Source organism: Solanum pennellii, chromosome 2 (genome assembly GCF_001406875.1).
Source record: "Solanum pennellii chromosome 2, SPENNV200".
NCBI classification, from domain to species: Eukaryota; Viridiplantae; Streptophyta; class Magnoliopsida; order Solanales; family Solanaceae; genus Solanum; species Solanum pennellii.
The window spans coordinates 41,951,485-41,968,491 of NC_028638.1; the positions used below are offsets into that span (position 1 = coordinate 41,951,485).

General features: G+C 31.6%; 2 protein-coding genes across 3 annotated transcripts; both read right to left on the reverse strand.

Annotated features, from left to right (window-relative positions):
* Positions 1–5,285: 5,285 nt before the first annotated feature.
* LOC107008785 (chaperonin 60 subunit alpha 2, chloroplastic) lies at positions 5,286–10,404 on the reverse strand. 2 transcript variants are annotated; one of them, XR_003576993.1, is made up of 10 exons: positions 10,262–10,404; positions 9,984–10,158; positions 8,619–8,740; positions 8,318–8,525; positions 8,072–8,217; positions 7,493–7,799; positions 6,852–7,102; positions 6,373–6,573; positions 5,688–6,045; positions 5,286–5,612 (listed from the first exon to the last, which is right to left on the reverse strand). XR_003576993.1 is itself a non-coding variant. In XM_015207955.2 (9 exons), exons 1-9 carry the CDS (start codon positions 10,313–10,315, stop codon positions 5,758–5,760), a joined length of 1,752 nt encoding a protein of 583 aa, XP_015063441.1. In that variant the 5' UTR covers positions 10,316–10,404; the 3' UTR covers positions 5,286–5,757. The 2 variants fall into 2 exon arrangements, 1 of the variants encoding a protein (XP_015063441.1); XM_015207955.2 differs by having other exon boundaries at positions 5,286–6,045.
* An 803-nt stretch (positions 10,405–11,207) lies between these two features.
* On the reverse strand, positions 11,208–15,803 carry LOC107009145 (glycine cleavage system H protein 2, mitochondrial). The gene is made up of 3 exons (XM_015208420.2): positions 15,556–15,803; positions 13,211–13,470; positions 11,208–11,693 (listed from the first exon to the last, which is right to left on the reverse strand). Exons 1-3 carry the CDS (start codon positions 15,629–15,631, stop codon positions 11,565–11,567), a joined length of 465 nt encoding a protein of 154 aa, XP_015063906.1. The 5' UTR covers positions 15,632–15,803; the 3' UTR covers positions 11,208–11,564.
* Positions 15,804–17,007: the final 1,204 nt, after the last annotated feature.

Sequence of the window (17,007 nt, forward strand, 5' to 3'; positions counted from 1 at the left end):
ACGATGTATACCACACATTTTTATCAATCCCACCTCAAAGTAAGTTTTCTTAAAATTACACTAACTCCAAAAAGCAATTGTTGTAACTAATATTTAATAAATTTTTTCTTATTTAATACGTCATAATTTAGAGTTATCTATTCAAATTTTTAGTACATTACATGAGGAAGGAAAAGTTATCTCTCATTATATATGTTCAACATAATTATCTAATCAATATAACAACATAATGATAGTTATAATTTCAAAATCTGAAGTACTATAATCAATGACTATCTATATTTCTTAATTACAATTTACAAGTACATAATTTTTTTATAAAGATTTGATTAAACCATGTGCTAAAAGCCGCAAAATGGTCCCTTTATTTGCCTTGAATTGATTTAATCAAGTTAGATGTGTTCAAGGGTAGAAGAACACTTATAGAATTTTATTTTTTTTTCACTTTTACTAAAAAAAAAAATTTTTTTAAGTTGGAAAAAATACTTTTCAAAATTAAATTTTAACCTGAAACATAAAAAAATTGAAAAATATTTTTTCAAAAAAAAAAATTCATCCATAGGAAAACACGTTTTTTTATCCTGATAACGGAGAAAACACTAAGTTTCACAATTCTTTTTATTTCTTTGGTTTAAAAAGTTCATCTTTTTTTAAATTAGAATATGATAAATTAGAGGATTTAGAATTTTTCTAATGAAACCATATTTTTTACCAAATTGAGTTGTAAAGGGCACAAACTTTATTATATGATGTTCATAGAACATTGGGATAATTAATACCAAGTGTTGAGTTGTTTGTATGCATTTTAGCTTATTATTAATTTTTACACAAAAGCTTAAAAAATAAAAAATAAAAATGTCAACATGATAACTTAATAGAGTATTATTATTATTATTATTTACTTTTTAAAAATTATTTAAATACATTAGTTATATTAAAATCTACGAAATTCGGTTGTTTATTTTATTTTTACTTATTTATTTATTTTATAGAATATTTAATAAACTAAAAACCAAAGTGACTCACTTTTATAATTAAAAAAAAAAGGTAGATAAAGCAAATTATTACGTGGGTGATGGTGTAATAAAATGAAAAGAAATTAAATATTTCTGTGCGTATTTTAGAAGATTTGTTTTCAATAAAAATCCATTTGTGGAAGACATACTTAGCTTTTACATTAAGTTATATCATTACAAATTTTCTTTTTTGTTTTTTTTCTTTGTTTTCCTTTTACTGTAGTTCCCACTTCCCACTATAGTCATATATTTATTACTATTTGTAAAAATAATAACAATAAAGAAAAAAGAAGACTTTTTTTTTCCTTTTACCAAAAAAATAAAAAATAATTTAAAGTGTGATGTATATGATACGTAATAATAGTGCCATATGATGTCAAAGAAAAATATTACTACTTAAGATGTTATTATTAGGTTATAGACTCCTTAGTTGGCTCATAGCTAATTAGAGACAAATCCTTTTGCTTTAAAACTTGTCAAACACCCAATTCATGTCGTAATGAGTCGTCGAAACAATTCATCTGAATTTATAATTTTTCGATATTATATAAAAAAAAAGCTAAAAATGTTTTATGTTTACTTTGAATCTATAACTATAAGATTACAAATGAATGTGATATTAAATTATTAAAAGATTAATTAACTAAATTCAAATTTTCAATCTCTCTCTGATATTATATCTAGCTATTTAGTTCCATAATCTGCAATTTTTTAAAATATTTTTTATTAGGACAGATATAAGGGGCTGTCGGGTTTTCATTCACAATTTTCAATAAAAAATATACGATATATTTAAGGTGTTTTTATTTATTTATTTATTTATGTATGTATACATATAGATTTTGAATTTCATGAATACTAGCTAGACTAGAGGTTAAGGTGAGTGCTTTAGGGATTCAAAATTCGACTTGATATTTCAAGTTTAAATTTCATGCACGACATTTTTGCTTTCCAAATCCTTTAGTAAGAATATACATTTGCGACTTCTCCAAAGTGGTTCTTTCTAGCCTGACTCGAATGAAAGTTAAAAATCTCTATCTATTTCATATTACTTGACTTATATTAATTTAACAAACATCTTAAGAAAACTTTGATCAGAATTGTATTTACCAAACTAATTATATTAACGAAAAAGGGCTTAAAATATCCTCAAACTATTAGAAATGATATAAAAATACCCTCCTTCCACCTATTAGCCCTCAAATACCCCTCACATCTACCTTTGAGCTTCATATTACCCTTACTTCTAACAGACCTCAATTAAAATTCAATTAATAAATTCATTAAATGACGTGACAATCATCTATTGGTCACTTTATAATTCACTTAAACAAATTCAAAAATATTCCACCAATTCAAGTCAAATTGACTCGCCCCAAATTAAATAAAACCCGCCCCAAATTAATTTTGTTTCTATAGCTGGAACGAAGACCAGTTCAAATGAAGAATCATAAACCCATTTGGGATCATTAACATCACATTTCTCTAATAAATGTACCGTGCATCTTGAGTAAAAAAATTTGACATATTGACTATATTAGTATTCATAAATAGGCGAAAAATTGATGAAAGAAACATAATTTTCTCATAAGAAATTGAATTCTAGCTATGTTGTCTTGGGAATAAATTACAAATTAGTTGTTTAAATAATTCGACTGATATTGTAAACTCAAGAACTTTGATTCCAACCACCGAAAATTCACGAAATTTCACGATAACAATCTCATCTTTGTGGACTTTATTTATACATTTTGTTTCACATTCAAAGCTAGATAAGTGCACAATCTTAAAATTTCGAACTATAACTAAAAGCAATAAGAAAGCAAAAGAATCAATCAATTTTTTTTTCTTGAGTGAGCAAAAGCAGAAAGAATCACAATATTCAAAATATGCAACTACTAAGCAAGTAAAAAAAAGAAAAACTCTAGGGCTTTGGAGAATTGAAAATATAAAGAGATGGATGATAAAAACACGAGTTATTGCCACGTCATTTAATGAATTTATTAATTGAATTTTAAATGAGTTCTGTTAGAAGTAAAGGTAATAGGTGGATGAGGGTATTTTTGTACCATTTCTAATAGTTTGAGGGTATTTTAGATCCTTTTCGTTATATGAATGATACTCTAAAGCTCTAAATTTGATTATCACAATTTTACGGAGTTATTTCATACTAAAGGATAATATATAAAAAAAAGATCTAAATTTTTTATCTTCATTGCTAAATAAACAAGAAAATAAATAAAGACCAAATAAAATCATAAGTAATTAAAACAACAAAACAAATACATAAGTATAAAAAGAAAATGGTTCAAGTATAATATGGGATAAGGTGACAAATACACAAAAAGCCTCCAAATTTAGCTTTTCAAACCTTGATTATGCGCTGTTTATAATCTTTTTTGGAAATACAAACAAGTAGTAAAACACATTTTCTAAATAATCGGTAAATTTTAAATATTTTCTCATTAAAAATTCAATCTAGGGCTTGTCAGACCGTTCATCTGAATTTCCTCGACAAAAAATTATATAGTGTATATAAAACAATTATATATAGGGCGGTTCAAAATTCACCTTGATGTTTCAACTTCAAATTCATGACGGCATTTCCTTTCTCCAAAATTTCTTAGTAAAAATTCTGCCTTCGTCATTATTCTAAAGTTATACTTTCTTACGTAACTCCAATAAAAGTTAAAAATATCATATATTACTTGACCTATATTGAACTGACATATTCAAGAAAACTTTAGCTTTTGAAGACCTTGATTGATGCACTTTTTATATGTTTTATATTTTTTTTATTGTATTTAAAAATGCTAGAATGTACACCTTTTTGGAAAATACAAACAAGAAGTAAAACGCATATATAAGATATGCGATTTGAGTTCATATGTTAATTAATCTATCAAGCAGGCTAGTAGTGGCATAGGTTCGGGGAGGAGCTAGACAGAGTCCAGGGGTTCAAAAAAAACTTTCATCTATTGTTTTATATACATTATTTTTTTTATATGAGTATACAGTAAATGTTGAATCTCTTTTAATTTTTTTGTATGTTTACTTCTTCATATTATGAATCCGTTCAATGCAAATCTCAACTCTGCCAAATGTTATCTCGAGAGTAACATTATATTAAATATGTTATTGTTAACTAGACTCTAGCTTTTATTTGGGGAAAATGCACAAGTACCCCCAACCTATTCACAACTATCTTGTGGGCCCAAGTCCAACACATGTTGACATTTTTTTTCAAGCTAGTGCCACGTAGGTCGAAAATGGATAAAAAATTATTTATAAAATAAGTTCAGGTGAATAATATGACCTTAGTATAGTGTAGTATAAGTGTGTATCTGAAATTTTAGGCATAGATAGAAAGTACTTATGCATTTTTCCCTTTTATTTATTAACAAACATAGAAAAATCTCATAAGATAATGTTTTTAGTTTGTGAAGATTAGGAGCTAAATTAAATGCATACTGCCATCCTAAATCATATTTTTTTTTTTCAGCAGTCATAGTATTAATGTCCAATTCCTTATTATTTGAGAAATTTGGAATTTAATTTTAAGGTTTTTAGCATTATATTCAATTTATATTAAAATTATAGATTTAATTCTAATATTTATTGAGATTTTTATAACCTTTTAAATTTACATTTATATTTTGGGTATAAAATCATAGCTAAAGGCTACACAAGTGTATTGCTATAATGAATATCATTGTTGTTATAGATAGAATGTTACTATAGAGAAAGTAAAATATAAAATGAGAAATTGATTCCAAAGAAAATTAGATATTACTAGTAAAATATCGTTACAATAAATGAGGTTTAACTGTATTTATTTTCAATCACAATACTCTGGAAGTAGTTGAACTCAAAATTTCTCTTTTTTATTGCGAGAAATAAAGAAGATAAATATTTTCTGAAATATTCGGGATAGTTTTGAATTTATTTCTTGGTGTTTGAAAGTAAGCAGAAAATATTGTCCCAAAAACATTTAAATATAATCTAAACAAACACTATAGAGTGGACTCGAGAGTCAAATTTAGGGTGGATCAACATGGAATGCCAGTTATCATGCACTTCTTAAAACACTTATTTTGCTAGAAGGAAAAAATTCCGAACACATTTTGATCAACCAAACATGAAAAAAGTCCAAATGTTAAAATATTTTTAGACATCTTAATTTTACCAAACAGCTTTATAATTACTGTTACACCATGAAGAAACATGCAAAATCAAACTGAAAAACAAAAATGATAAAGAAGGGGAGGGTGAAAACTAAAAAGTTGAAATTTTGATCATAATATGGGATTCTAATTTCATATCCTTTCATATCAAACCTACAACAACATGCAGCAGTTTAGTACTAATAGAAACTATTCATCTTTGCTTCAAGACATTTGGTATAATCGTATCTCACTGATCGAAATACTAATAGAAACCTGAAAATGACGATCCTCTGCCTGCAGGAACAAGTACTACTGAAACAAGATGACTGTGCTATTGGGATCAAAACAGTTCCTGTATGCTTGAGGATTAACTATATTTTCCTACCAAGAATCGAGGCTAGAAAATGCTCGTGTCTGGAAGCAATTTTATCTGCAATGAGACAATCTCTAGTTTCAGCTGGACACAAGATTTTCAACTCTTCTAAATATCTCATCCAAGGCTTGCCTTGTAAGACAACATCATAAATTGGAACTTCCTTGTCTAGTGCTTCGACCAAGGTTTATCCTTCGAACTTTTAAGGACTTATACCAGGAACATGAGGAACAAGGGGTTTGGGCTCCTTGGTTTTCTCTACCATTATTGCTTGAGTAGTTAGGACTATACCGGCAACGGAGACAGCATTTTGAAGGGCACATCGTGAAACACAGCAAGGATCAATAATACCAGAAGCAAGAAGGTCTTCATATCTTCCAGTCATGGCGTTATACCCCATTTTCCAGTCACAACCTCTAACTTTTTCCACAACTGTATCCCCATCCACTCCTGCATTTGCAGCTATTAACTTTGCTGGTGCAAGAAGTGCCTGAAAAGAATTGTAGACCATTGAATTCTGGAAGCTAGAAAAGTTGTTCATGAGTCCAGAAAGAGTCTTCAAAATTCACTTGTCTACACCGACTTAAGTTAGGTTCTTTTTTAAAGGGAAAACATATATGAGAGCAACGAAGCAAAATATAGTAGTGGAGAGCAAATAAACCTGTACACAACAATAAACAAATGCACATGTTTCTTTTTCCAACTTGTCGAACGAGAAGCTACCAATATTCGATCCTTCCTTACCCTCTTCTCAATCAGAGAACTAGCCAACTAAATGTGCAAGTATGTTCAAATTGAGGAATGCAGTATCTCGTACCGTTCCTATTATGTCAGCACCGATCTGCTCATCTGGATCCTGCAAAGATTCTTTTATCAAGGGTACTTGTTCAGAAAGATGAATAAAAGTGGCACCACCACCAGGCACTATTCCTTCATCCATGGCAGCAAATGTGGCACTTTTTGCATCCTCAATTCTCAGCTTTCGGTCTTCCAGTTCTGTTTCAGTATGTGCTCCTACCTGAACTCATACAGGACCTTATCAGAGCAGATATTTTTCAAGAGATAAACAAATATATAAGTGCAAGGATACATACTTCTCATTCCTAGCAATTTGAACCATTTTAACTGCTTTAGAAGTCAATTATACATTTAAGATTTATTCACTTTTGAAATTACAGCAATCTGGAAGTGAACTTGAATATAACAGATACAACCAGCAGGATAAGGTTCAAATACAGTATCAATGGTTGTATAGGGATGTTTGATCCAAAACACTACACCTTAATTAATACAGACCTTCAATATAGCCACACCACCAGAGAGTTTTGCTATTCTTTGTGAAAGCTTCTCTGACATAGATTTATTATCTGTTTCAGCAAGATCCTTCTTTATCTGCATTATTCTGGCTTGTATTTCAGCTTTTGTCGAGGGGTGAGCCACGATGGTTGTAGAGTTACTTGTTATTGTTATTTTCCGAGCAATACCAAGCTGATCGGAGGTTGCACTTTCAAGAGTCAGGCCTAAGTCTCCAGAAAGAAAATCAGCACCTAATTGCATTATAATGCCAGTTAGATGTCATGGTAAAGGAGATCTTCGCAGATAATTTTCGCTTGGGGCAACACTAGGTCTTGAGAATCCAATACAGCATACAAAAGTATTAGTGGTTAAGGGCAAACCCTCTTTTGTGAGCATTGCTCGAGAAACGTACATTACAGAAATAACTGATTTGGCGAACTTAAAATCAATGTATTTGTACGTAAGCATTCCAGAAAACTGTGTACACATGCACTGTGGATATCACCTAGTTTCTAATCTATCCTCAAGATGAGTTTAAAGTTAAAACTACTGTTCACTCTCTCCATTTCGACGCCCTTTTTTTGGGTTTGGGCACATGTATTAACCTATTTCAATAATTCAGAATCAAGTATTTGGTTCACCTGTCAACATGGCAATGTCTTGTAATACACCTTTCTTTCCATCTCGAAATCCTGGACATTGCACAACAGCAACATTGAGCATTCCTTGCATCTTGTTAATGACAAGTGTTTCTAGCACTTGCTTTGCAATGTCCTCAGCAAAAATCAGCAGTGGCACACTCAGTTGAGTGGCCTTCTCTAGCAAAGGAACAATTTCTTTGACACTAGATATCTTTTGATCGGTTACCAGAACTTTGGCATTTTCAAACTCTACTATAGATTTTTCGGGATTGTTGATGAAATGAGGTGACATGTACCCCTTGTCAATCTGTAGGAAAAGAACGCCTGAATACAAATCAAGAAAATAATGAAAACAAATGGAAGAAAAAGAATTACATATGAAGTGGTGAAATTAGCTTTAAAATATAAATGGATAACTAGAGGTTAATTTTCTTAGTAGGCACTTTGTTTGAGCTTTCAGATTTGCTTCAAACCTGAAAGTCTTGGAAAAGTTCAGGTGGGATCATGTTTTACCAGATAGCTTATTTATCAGTACAGAAATTGAAGTCAAACAGTAACACTTTGAAGAGCAGATATTACCTTCATTCCTTCTTCAACCATGATCGAGGTTTCAGCTGATGAGGAAGACTCAATACATATCACTCCATCAGGACCAATCTTCTTAATTGCCTCAGCAATCAAACTGCCAATGAACTCGTCATTTCCAGCTGATATTGAAGCTACGGCTGCACATAGTAAGAAGAGAGAGAGATCAAATCATTAATTTTATTTTTTTGAAGTGAATGAGAAATTTTCTGACTTTAATATAAAGATAAAGCAAGTTACCTTTTATATCATCATTTCCTCTAACAGGATGACTTTTCTTCTTCAAAGTATTGACCAGCACTCTTACTGTCTGATCCATACCTTTCTTCATAGATACAGGGTTAGCCCCAAAATCAACAGCTAATAACCCAGCTTTGATCATCTCACGGGCCAAAACAATTGCAGTAGTTGTACCGTCACCAGCTAACCTGTTGGTCTTAGTTGCAACCTGCAATAGATAAAAAATATTTTCAAGATTAAGAGTTTTTCAGACACTATTCAAAGACCCAAATCATGCTCAGTGTCAGGCTCAACTAATGACCTCCTGGATAAGTGTCGCTCCAGCATTTTCAATTGTATCTGGAAGTTCTATGGCTTGAGCTATGGTAACACCATCATTAATTATTTTCAGCCCCCCACCTTCAGAGAGAACTACGTTCCGGCCTGCATAATTTGTCACACAATCATCTAAATCCAAAACAAGCAGGCAGACAGCATATATGCTATGTCTAAAAACAAGCTCCTCATACATATTTGATTGATAAGCAAAGGTTCAAGTGCATACCAACTAATTTCTTCCAATCATGTTTTATTTTATTTGGAGAAAGGTAATTATCAGTTGCACAAAGGATGTACACATGATAAAAGAGAACTCATGTCATAATCTAAGTAAATAATTTTCAAAAATCAATATACAGAATACAACTTTTTGAGGAAACCACTAAAAAGTTTTTTTCCCCACAATTTCATGGGGTAATCCAAACAAGCACTCTAATACAAGTATTAGAAAATCATGCCTTGCTGTAGACATAAGATTGAACAAATATAGTGTGCCTTAACCTGAAGAAAACCACCAACAAAATGTTGCATATCCTACTCTTCGAAAGGTTTTGTTTCATAAATTAAATGTCCCACGCTAAACTGTATTCTAGGAGGAAGTAATATGTTTCTGTGCTTATAACATTGAAAAGAACTCTTCTTTTCAGAAGATAAGAGAAGAAGTAATTCTTTAATTTCTGTCAACCATCACAACAAAATTAGTGGATCTTCTAATCTCTTTCTTATAGCTTGTTTGGCCAAAATTTTGGGAGGGCTAAAAGTGCTTAATTTTTACCAAAAATGTGTGCTTTTTAAAAAGTGAGGTGTTTGATCAAACTTTTGGGAGAAAATAAGTGCTTTTCAAAAACACTTAGAAACACTTTTAGGAAGCTTGGCCAAACGAGCAAAAGTGTTTTTAGATTTATTGGCCAAACACAATCTATTTCTTAACAAAAGTACTTTTGTGATAAGCACACTCGAGCCGAGGAACTTCCAAAACCAGCCTCTCTACATCCACAAGGCAGGGCTAAGGTCTGTGTACGCTCTACACACTCCAGAGCACTTTGTGGGATTTCATGGGGGCATGTTGTTGTTGTACTTTTTTGAAAAACACTTTCCCAATTAAGCTGATTTTAGAAATTTGTCGGAACAAACTATTAACCTCTCCTAACTAGGTCGCCTAGAGCTCACTCGAGCACACAATTTTGACTCAGGATCAAAAATTAACCAACAACTTTGTTCCCATCATCTTCATTTTCCATTTCCTCTAATGTCTATATATAAATTTAACTGGAAATATAGACCAACTATAAATGAATATAAAAAAACAAGTCTAAATTTTTTTCCAGAGGAGGAAAACCCATTATACCTCTAGGTCCTAAAGTGACAGAAACAGCATCAGCAAGCTTATTGATACCAGAAAGTAAAGCTCTTCTGCATTCTTTATCAAAAGCTATTCTCTTTGGGCCAGCTCTCACCACCATCAATTTCTTCTTCCCTAAACTTTGCCTCAATCCCCAAGAATTAACCTTTCCTTTATCTTCCTGAAAAAACAAGTCAAAGAACAAAAAATATACAAAAAAATCAGCTAAAAACAACAACTTTTAACATTTTTACAAAGAATTGACTGTATTATGAGAGAGTTACCTTGAAAGAAAGCTTAAATGGAGAGTATAAAGGTGAACACATTGAGAGAGACATCTTGTAACGAGAAGGGGGGGGGGGGGAGATGAGGTTTTGCAGGCTGTGGAGGTTTTAAGGGTGAAGAGGAAGAGGGGGAGATGAAGAAGCTAAAACCTTGAACTCTGGCCAGGTTTGTGAAATGATGAAAATGGTACCTTATGTCTGGATAAATATAAAATGATCCTCTAAAGTATACTTCTTAATCAGTTTACATCCTTCATATTTTTCCAAACATGATTTTTTTTAAATTTCTTTTAAAGAAAAATGATTCTTTAGTAGTTAGATTTAATGAGGATTGTAGAAAAAAGTTGACTGAAAATATTAATACATTATACAAATACTAAGCATTGCTAGCGAGTTATACAATTTGATGTTTCATAGGCCATGGCAAATATAAAGTTTATTATGAGCAATTATACAAACTGTAGTTATAATATACAAATATAATTTTTATATTTGCTATATATGAAAATTGCTCAAAACTTATATATTGTAATTTGTATAATATGTGCTTGTACAAAGCGAAAAAAAGAGAACAACAAAAGAGAACCGAACAGGAAAAATCTATATTTTTACAATTATAAGTGTATAAGACGAAAATATAAATATTCGTATATGTATAAACAGTTTTCTCTCGCTTTATACAAACACATTTTATATATTTATGTTTGAACGAAAGCGAGAGAGGCAAACGAATAACCTAAGGAGAGCCAAATGACAATAGTTTGTTACGAGTTACAATTAAATCAAACTGTGATTATAACATTTAATTTAAATTGATAGTTTATTATTATATACAATTTTTCCTATTTTTTATTTTTATACCAAATACAAGATAGAATAAATAATATATAAATAACTAGAGTTCGCATAACTCTATCCAGCAGCCAAACAACGACTTGCTTAAAGGTTGACATTGTTAAAAGCACCATTCAACATTAATGCCATAATGAGGATTGAGCAATATTATTTTACCACATCAACTATGCCTTGTAAAAAAATTTGAAGGGTGTTTAGGAATTTATAAATGCAGTGCCAGAAGAGATGAAAAACTTGAATTTAACCTAGATGAAGTTCAACATCCAAAAACACTGAATTATTTGCAAAGAAAGAGAAGAACTGCAGGGGGTAAACAGTTGTTGTATCAAAGACCAAATAGCACTACTTAGTATCCAGCTTCCGGGGCTTAGGAATAAAGCCTCTTTATGCATTGTGAAAAATTCCTGCAGGGAATTGTGTTCTTGCTCAACTTTGGTGAGGTTTCAAATCAGTGCTTCGCGTCTTCCTCGTCACAAAACTTGGTATACTGGTCAGGGTCCATCAATGCTTTGACCTCGTCGGGTTTGTTCATCTCAACTTTCAAAATCCATCCTTGTTCATAGCAGTTTGCATTGATCTAAATTTAACAAATTGAACATTTGATCACGTACCATACACGAACAAGTAAAGATGAAACGCGAAACAATATCATATAGCTGAACTAAAATAAAGAATGCTTGATGATTGAATTCAGCAAAAGGTCCAGATACTACTCTTGTGGACCTGTAGAGTAGCTTAATAATAGATTTTAGAAGTTCATAGAGCTTAGACCTATTAGTGTAGTCTCTGCAGACTAGAGAATCTGCACTTCAACTTTTATGGCAGTAGTACAAGTGTACAACTACTACTATCTACGCCTCCCTCATTATCAATTTCAGTCATTTTGGACCTTATACATTCCCAACTTACAATCAACTGAAGAAATTCTTGGAAAAGATCATTTGGACCCAATATCAGTTTATAGGGCTAAGAAAGCTTGTGACGCACTATTGATGTACACACAAGTAAGTGCATCTTCTTCTCATACTAGACCAGCACTACATATATGAGGAGGAATGCATGATAGAGATGATCACACCAATGTAGACAACAAAAACATATACACATGTTTGCGAAGGTTAGAGTCTAGGGGTGTGCATCGGTCGGTTCGGTTCGGTTTTACATATAATCGGTTCGGTTTATCGGATTTCGGTTTTAAAATATGCTAACCCAATAACAAATCAATAAGAAATTTTTTATCGGTTTATCGTTTTATCGGTTATCGGTTCGGTTTCGGTTAACCCAATAAGAAAATGTCGATCAAATAATATATAATAGTACGTATGTTATAATTACATGTTACCAACTTACCGCCAAAACATAATAGAAAACTTTGAATGTTGATCAAATTACCAACATTCACAAACTTGCAAAAGCTATCGCCTACAATTACGAACTAGAATTAAAACTAAAATAAAATATTTCAATGAGACAATCTTGAACAGTTGCTTGATCCACCAGATAATCAACAAAGTTCTCACCAATTTCCTAACCAAAAAATCACATAGCTTGAAAAGCTAATATTGAATCTATTTATGTATTAAATTATGTATATTTAATATTGAGGAAGGGTAAAGTAGTAAATAACTATCGTCTTATTGGGTTATCGGTTTACCCAATAACCCAATAGGAAAACCGAAACCGACCCAATAACCCAATAATTATTTTTTCTAAACCCATTAAAAACCCAATAAACCAATAACCCAATAACAATAACCTAATAACATTTTATCGGTTCGGTTTATTGGTCGGTTCGATTTTTGCACACCCCTATTAGAGTCCCACCCAACCAATGTGGAATCGATGGGTAGTTTTACTTATATGTACTTGGGCGATTCTCCGTGAGCTAAATTTGACTGAAGATAAAACCTACTTGGGCTCAGGTATAGAATAATGGAAAATATTCTACTTACTCTGACCTGAAGCAAGTACCCAGAACTAACACTAAAGATCATTCAAATGTGATATTGCAATAACATCTACCAGAACGCTAGTTTCATCATTTTATTCTAACCTATATGGCTGTACATTGGATCACAGATCTATGATACTCACCAGAGCAGGACCGTTGTTCAGTTCCTCATTAAATTCCACCACCTTCCCTGAAACAGGAGAATTGATATCGCTGGAAGCCTTGACACTTTCAACAGCACCAAAACTGCCAAATTGTTCCACAGAAGACCCAACTTCAGGAAATTCAACGTAAACAACATCACCTAGATGTTTCTGAGCATGATCAGTGATGCCAATTGTTGCAGAATTACCGTCAACTTTAACCCACTCATGAGATTCTGTGTACTTCAAATCCTTGGGCACTGCAAAAAATTTTTAACACAAAACCATTGTCACATCGGGTCATATTCAGACAACGCTTCAAATTTTGCTAGTTACATTCCTTCTTTTAAAAAATAAATACATTGCTTTTGGGTCAAAATTACTTTTGTTTGTTTGTTTACTTCTTTTTACCTCAGAAAGGAGAGAGGGTGTTATTCATAATAATACGTAACTGCACATCCCAGTCATCCATAGGTTGTTGGCTACATTATGCAAGGGGGACTTTCGAGTTAAGTGTTTCTATGGCTTTGTGAAAACTTTACTCTTTATAATCAGGGATTCAGACAAAACATAGAAAGTCAAACAAATCAATAGCAACACCATATGAAGCAAAAGCACTCTAAAATTTGCATATGCATAATTCAGGATATTGACAACATCTATGAACATAATTTGCACAAAGAAATAAACCTTTATAATTATTTAGATTGTATAAATATTTCGAGCATATGTTATCATAAAAAAAATCATATCAACATTTTGTGTCCAACTTAATTGGACAATGTCAACACGTAGCAATCGGAATAGGCTATCATTAAATTCATTTTCCTTGACGCCTTCTTATTTTTAAGGTTCAAGGACTGAAGGATACTGTAGATTTTAAGCTAGGCTCCCCACAACTCATATCTGGAAGGATCAAACATGTCCGAATCAATATATATGAATCAAACTCAACACTTAACTTATAACAACAGAATTAGCTCGCCAACTCTATCCAGATCGTCCGCTAAGCTAACACACCTGAATAGGTATTTAGCATGTTCTCTACATATATTATGAACAAAACTCACACATACTACAAGATGCCTTAGTTTCGCTATGTAACTATAGAGGACAGAGAAATATACAAGGCGTGTGACTGGAGAATTTCACATGGACTGGAGAATTTCACATGGTTACAGTCTACAAAAAATTGTTCAGCTATTCCTGTAAACCATGGAGAATCTGCAGTTCACAACCAGCTACTAGAGAGGTCGGCACTTGAAGGAACAGAATAACAATTATGATGGGACATGATTCAAATTATCTTCATAGATACCTTCTTTAGAACTTCTTTTATTTGAAATACATTAATGCAAACAAAACAAGTAGAAACATGGATGCAGTATACAGTGATGGAAGTGAAAACAATTACTCTGAATTTGTTGATGCAGTGTGACAAGTTACTACCATTCTCCAAAGTTAGTCAAATTATAAAACGTCCAAAAATTTAGTCATTAAAATTAAAAAGAGCTCTAGTCCTCATTGCGTTACCATCTTCAATCCTACATGACTGATGATATATCAGAAATAAGCATAAGCTCCGATTTGATTTAGCGGAGAGTCACTCAACTAATAGTTACTATCTTTGACTTTCTTTGTTGAAGAAAATTGGAAGCAAGGAGGAGATAATAACTATTAGTTGAGCACCGCCTAAGAAATTAACCCCGCAAGTCCACATCATAAAAAATACATATACATCTAAGAAGACAGATCCACAGAGCAAAAACAAAAAAAAATCAGTCCTCAACAACATTTGCAGAAAGATTGAAGAACACACAATACCCTACGGATTTCTCAAAACACACACTCACACACAAAAAAAATATTCTACAACAACCTTGAAACACTTCAGACTACCAAAGGTGACATATTGCATAACCAAGAATAAAGAAGAAACCCCCAACACAATAATCCTTCCACTGATTATATAAAAGAAAAACAATGCACAAAGCAAGGGACAGCAATATATCCCAATCATCATCTCCATACAAAATAAACACCTTGCTAAAATCCTGGATACACCCCATAATATTAATAAAATAAAAAAAAAGGTGACAAGAGTAACAAAATCAAAAACACGAAATACAAATCTATCAAAAACCCAACAAATCCTTCTGCTGATCCAAGAAACCACACAAACTCCACACCCCACTTCCAAAAATCGGATCTTTAATCAAGAAAATAACAGATCAAGCAAAATCTTGAACAAAAAAATTACTACATAACCAAGATCCACATGACTCAAAGCATTCGAACAAAAGGGTAAGAGGGTAATTCCAGAAACAATAATATAACTCCATTACCAGTGGCAAAAGCCCTGTGAAATGCTGAGATCCTGAGGTATGAAGCAGCCCTTGAAGCCCACAACTTTGTAGCCATTTTTTCTTTTAAGAATCTGCTTTGGATGTAGAGCTGTGGCAACACTTGTATTGTATGTATTAGGGGAAAATGGAAAATAAAAAGTACAGTAGAGTTATAGAAGAAAGTGGAAGCAATAAAAATAGGGAAGACAATGGTGGCTGGTGGGTTGAGGTGTCAACAAAGTTGTTTAGCAAAGTTGGTGAGTGTGTCACTTGGAATTTTTTGTTGGTAGCTCATTCCATGAGGTGGGTCTCATGGGAGATATCCTGTTCCCTACCTTTTGTTTATACATTTTCTTTTGAGAAATATTAATTGGGAGTTTTTTTTTTTCCTTTTTAATAAGATATATAGAAAATGAATACAAATTATTTACTATTTTTAGTAAGATATACTTATTAATAATTGTAATTACTATAGTCATTTAATAAGATATACTTACTAATAATTGTAATTACTTTAGTTACTTCTTAATGCAAAATCGAATTTAGTTAGATTCTAATATAGATATCGAACATCAAATCGAATGGAAAAAAAAACTTTAGTGCACTTTAAATATATAACTTATTTGTAATATTTAGTTTATGAGAACTTGTCTTTTTTATTTGAGTTTTTTAATATATACTTTTCTTTCAAATTATTTAAATATATTTAGTTTGATGAAATTTCATTTGCGTATTTAACCTTTTTCTTCTTAGAAAATATATAATTTTTGAGAGATAATGTATCATTAGGTTGTAGTATTGAAGTCGAGGAGAAGTACAGAGATAGGTGATAGGTCAAAGAAGTATTAGAAAGAGGTGATTAAGCAAATATGACATATCTTTAGCTTATGAATTACATGACCTTAAAATAATATAATATGAAAGTCGCATACGATGATAAAAGATTAGTAGATAGTGAAGAGTAATTTTTGCTTTTTGAAGGGTTAGACTTTTGATATATATCATTGTTTGTTGTATAGTGTGTTGCTTATCGCACTATTTTTATTTTTATTTTTATTTTAATATAGGTTTTGCATTGCTTCCTTTATTAGTTGCTACATTTTCTACTTTGTTTTCTGTACTTAGATTTGTTGTTGTTGTTGAGCTAAGAACTTTTCTAAAACAACCTTTTAATCTTAACGAGGTGGTGATAAAATTTGCATACAATCTACTACTTTTGCACTTTAAAATTGAGCATAAAATACCAAAAATCAAATTACTGAATCGAACCAAATTTTTTGATAATTTGATATTCGATAACTCGGAATTTAATATGCTATTCGAGAGTAAAATTTTAGAATTATGATATTTGGGTTTGAATTTGGTATTAGACATTAAAATCATTTGATATTTGATATTTTCTTGATTATTTACTCAATGACAGTCATTATCAACATGTTTATTATTAATTAG

Coding starts and splice junctions, on each gene's coding strand:
- LOC107008785 (XM_015207955.2), bottom strand. CDS start 10,315: ATGTCTCTCTCAATGTGTTCACCTTTATACTCTCCATTTAAGCTTTCT. Junction 6,574..6,851: donor GTGGTGTGGCTATATTGAAG/GTCTGTATTAAT, acceptor GTATGAGTTCAG/GTAGGAGCACATACTGAAAC. Junction 6,046..6,372: donor GTGCTGACATAATAGGAACG/GTACGAGATACT, acceptor AATTCTTTTCAG/GCACTTCTTGCACCAGCAAA.
- LOC107009145 (XM_015208420.2), bottom strand. CDS start 15,631: ATGGCTACAAAGTTGTGGGCTTCAAGGGCTGCTTCATACCTCAGGATC. Junction 13,471..15,555: donor TCACAGGGCTTTTGCCACTG/GTAATGGAGTTA, acceptor AATTTTTTGCAG/TGCCCAAGGATTTGAAGTAC. Junction 11,694..13,210: donor TGAACAACGGTCCTGCTCTG/GTGAGTATCATA, acceptor TGTTAAATTTAG/ATCAATGCAAACTGCTATGA.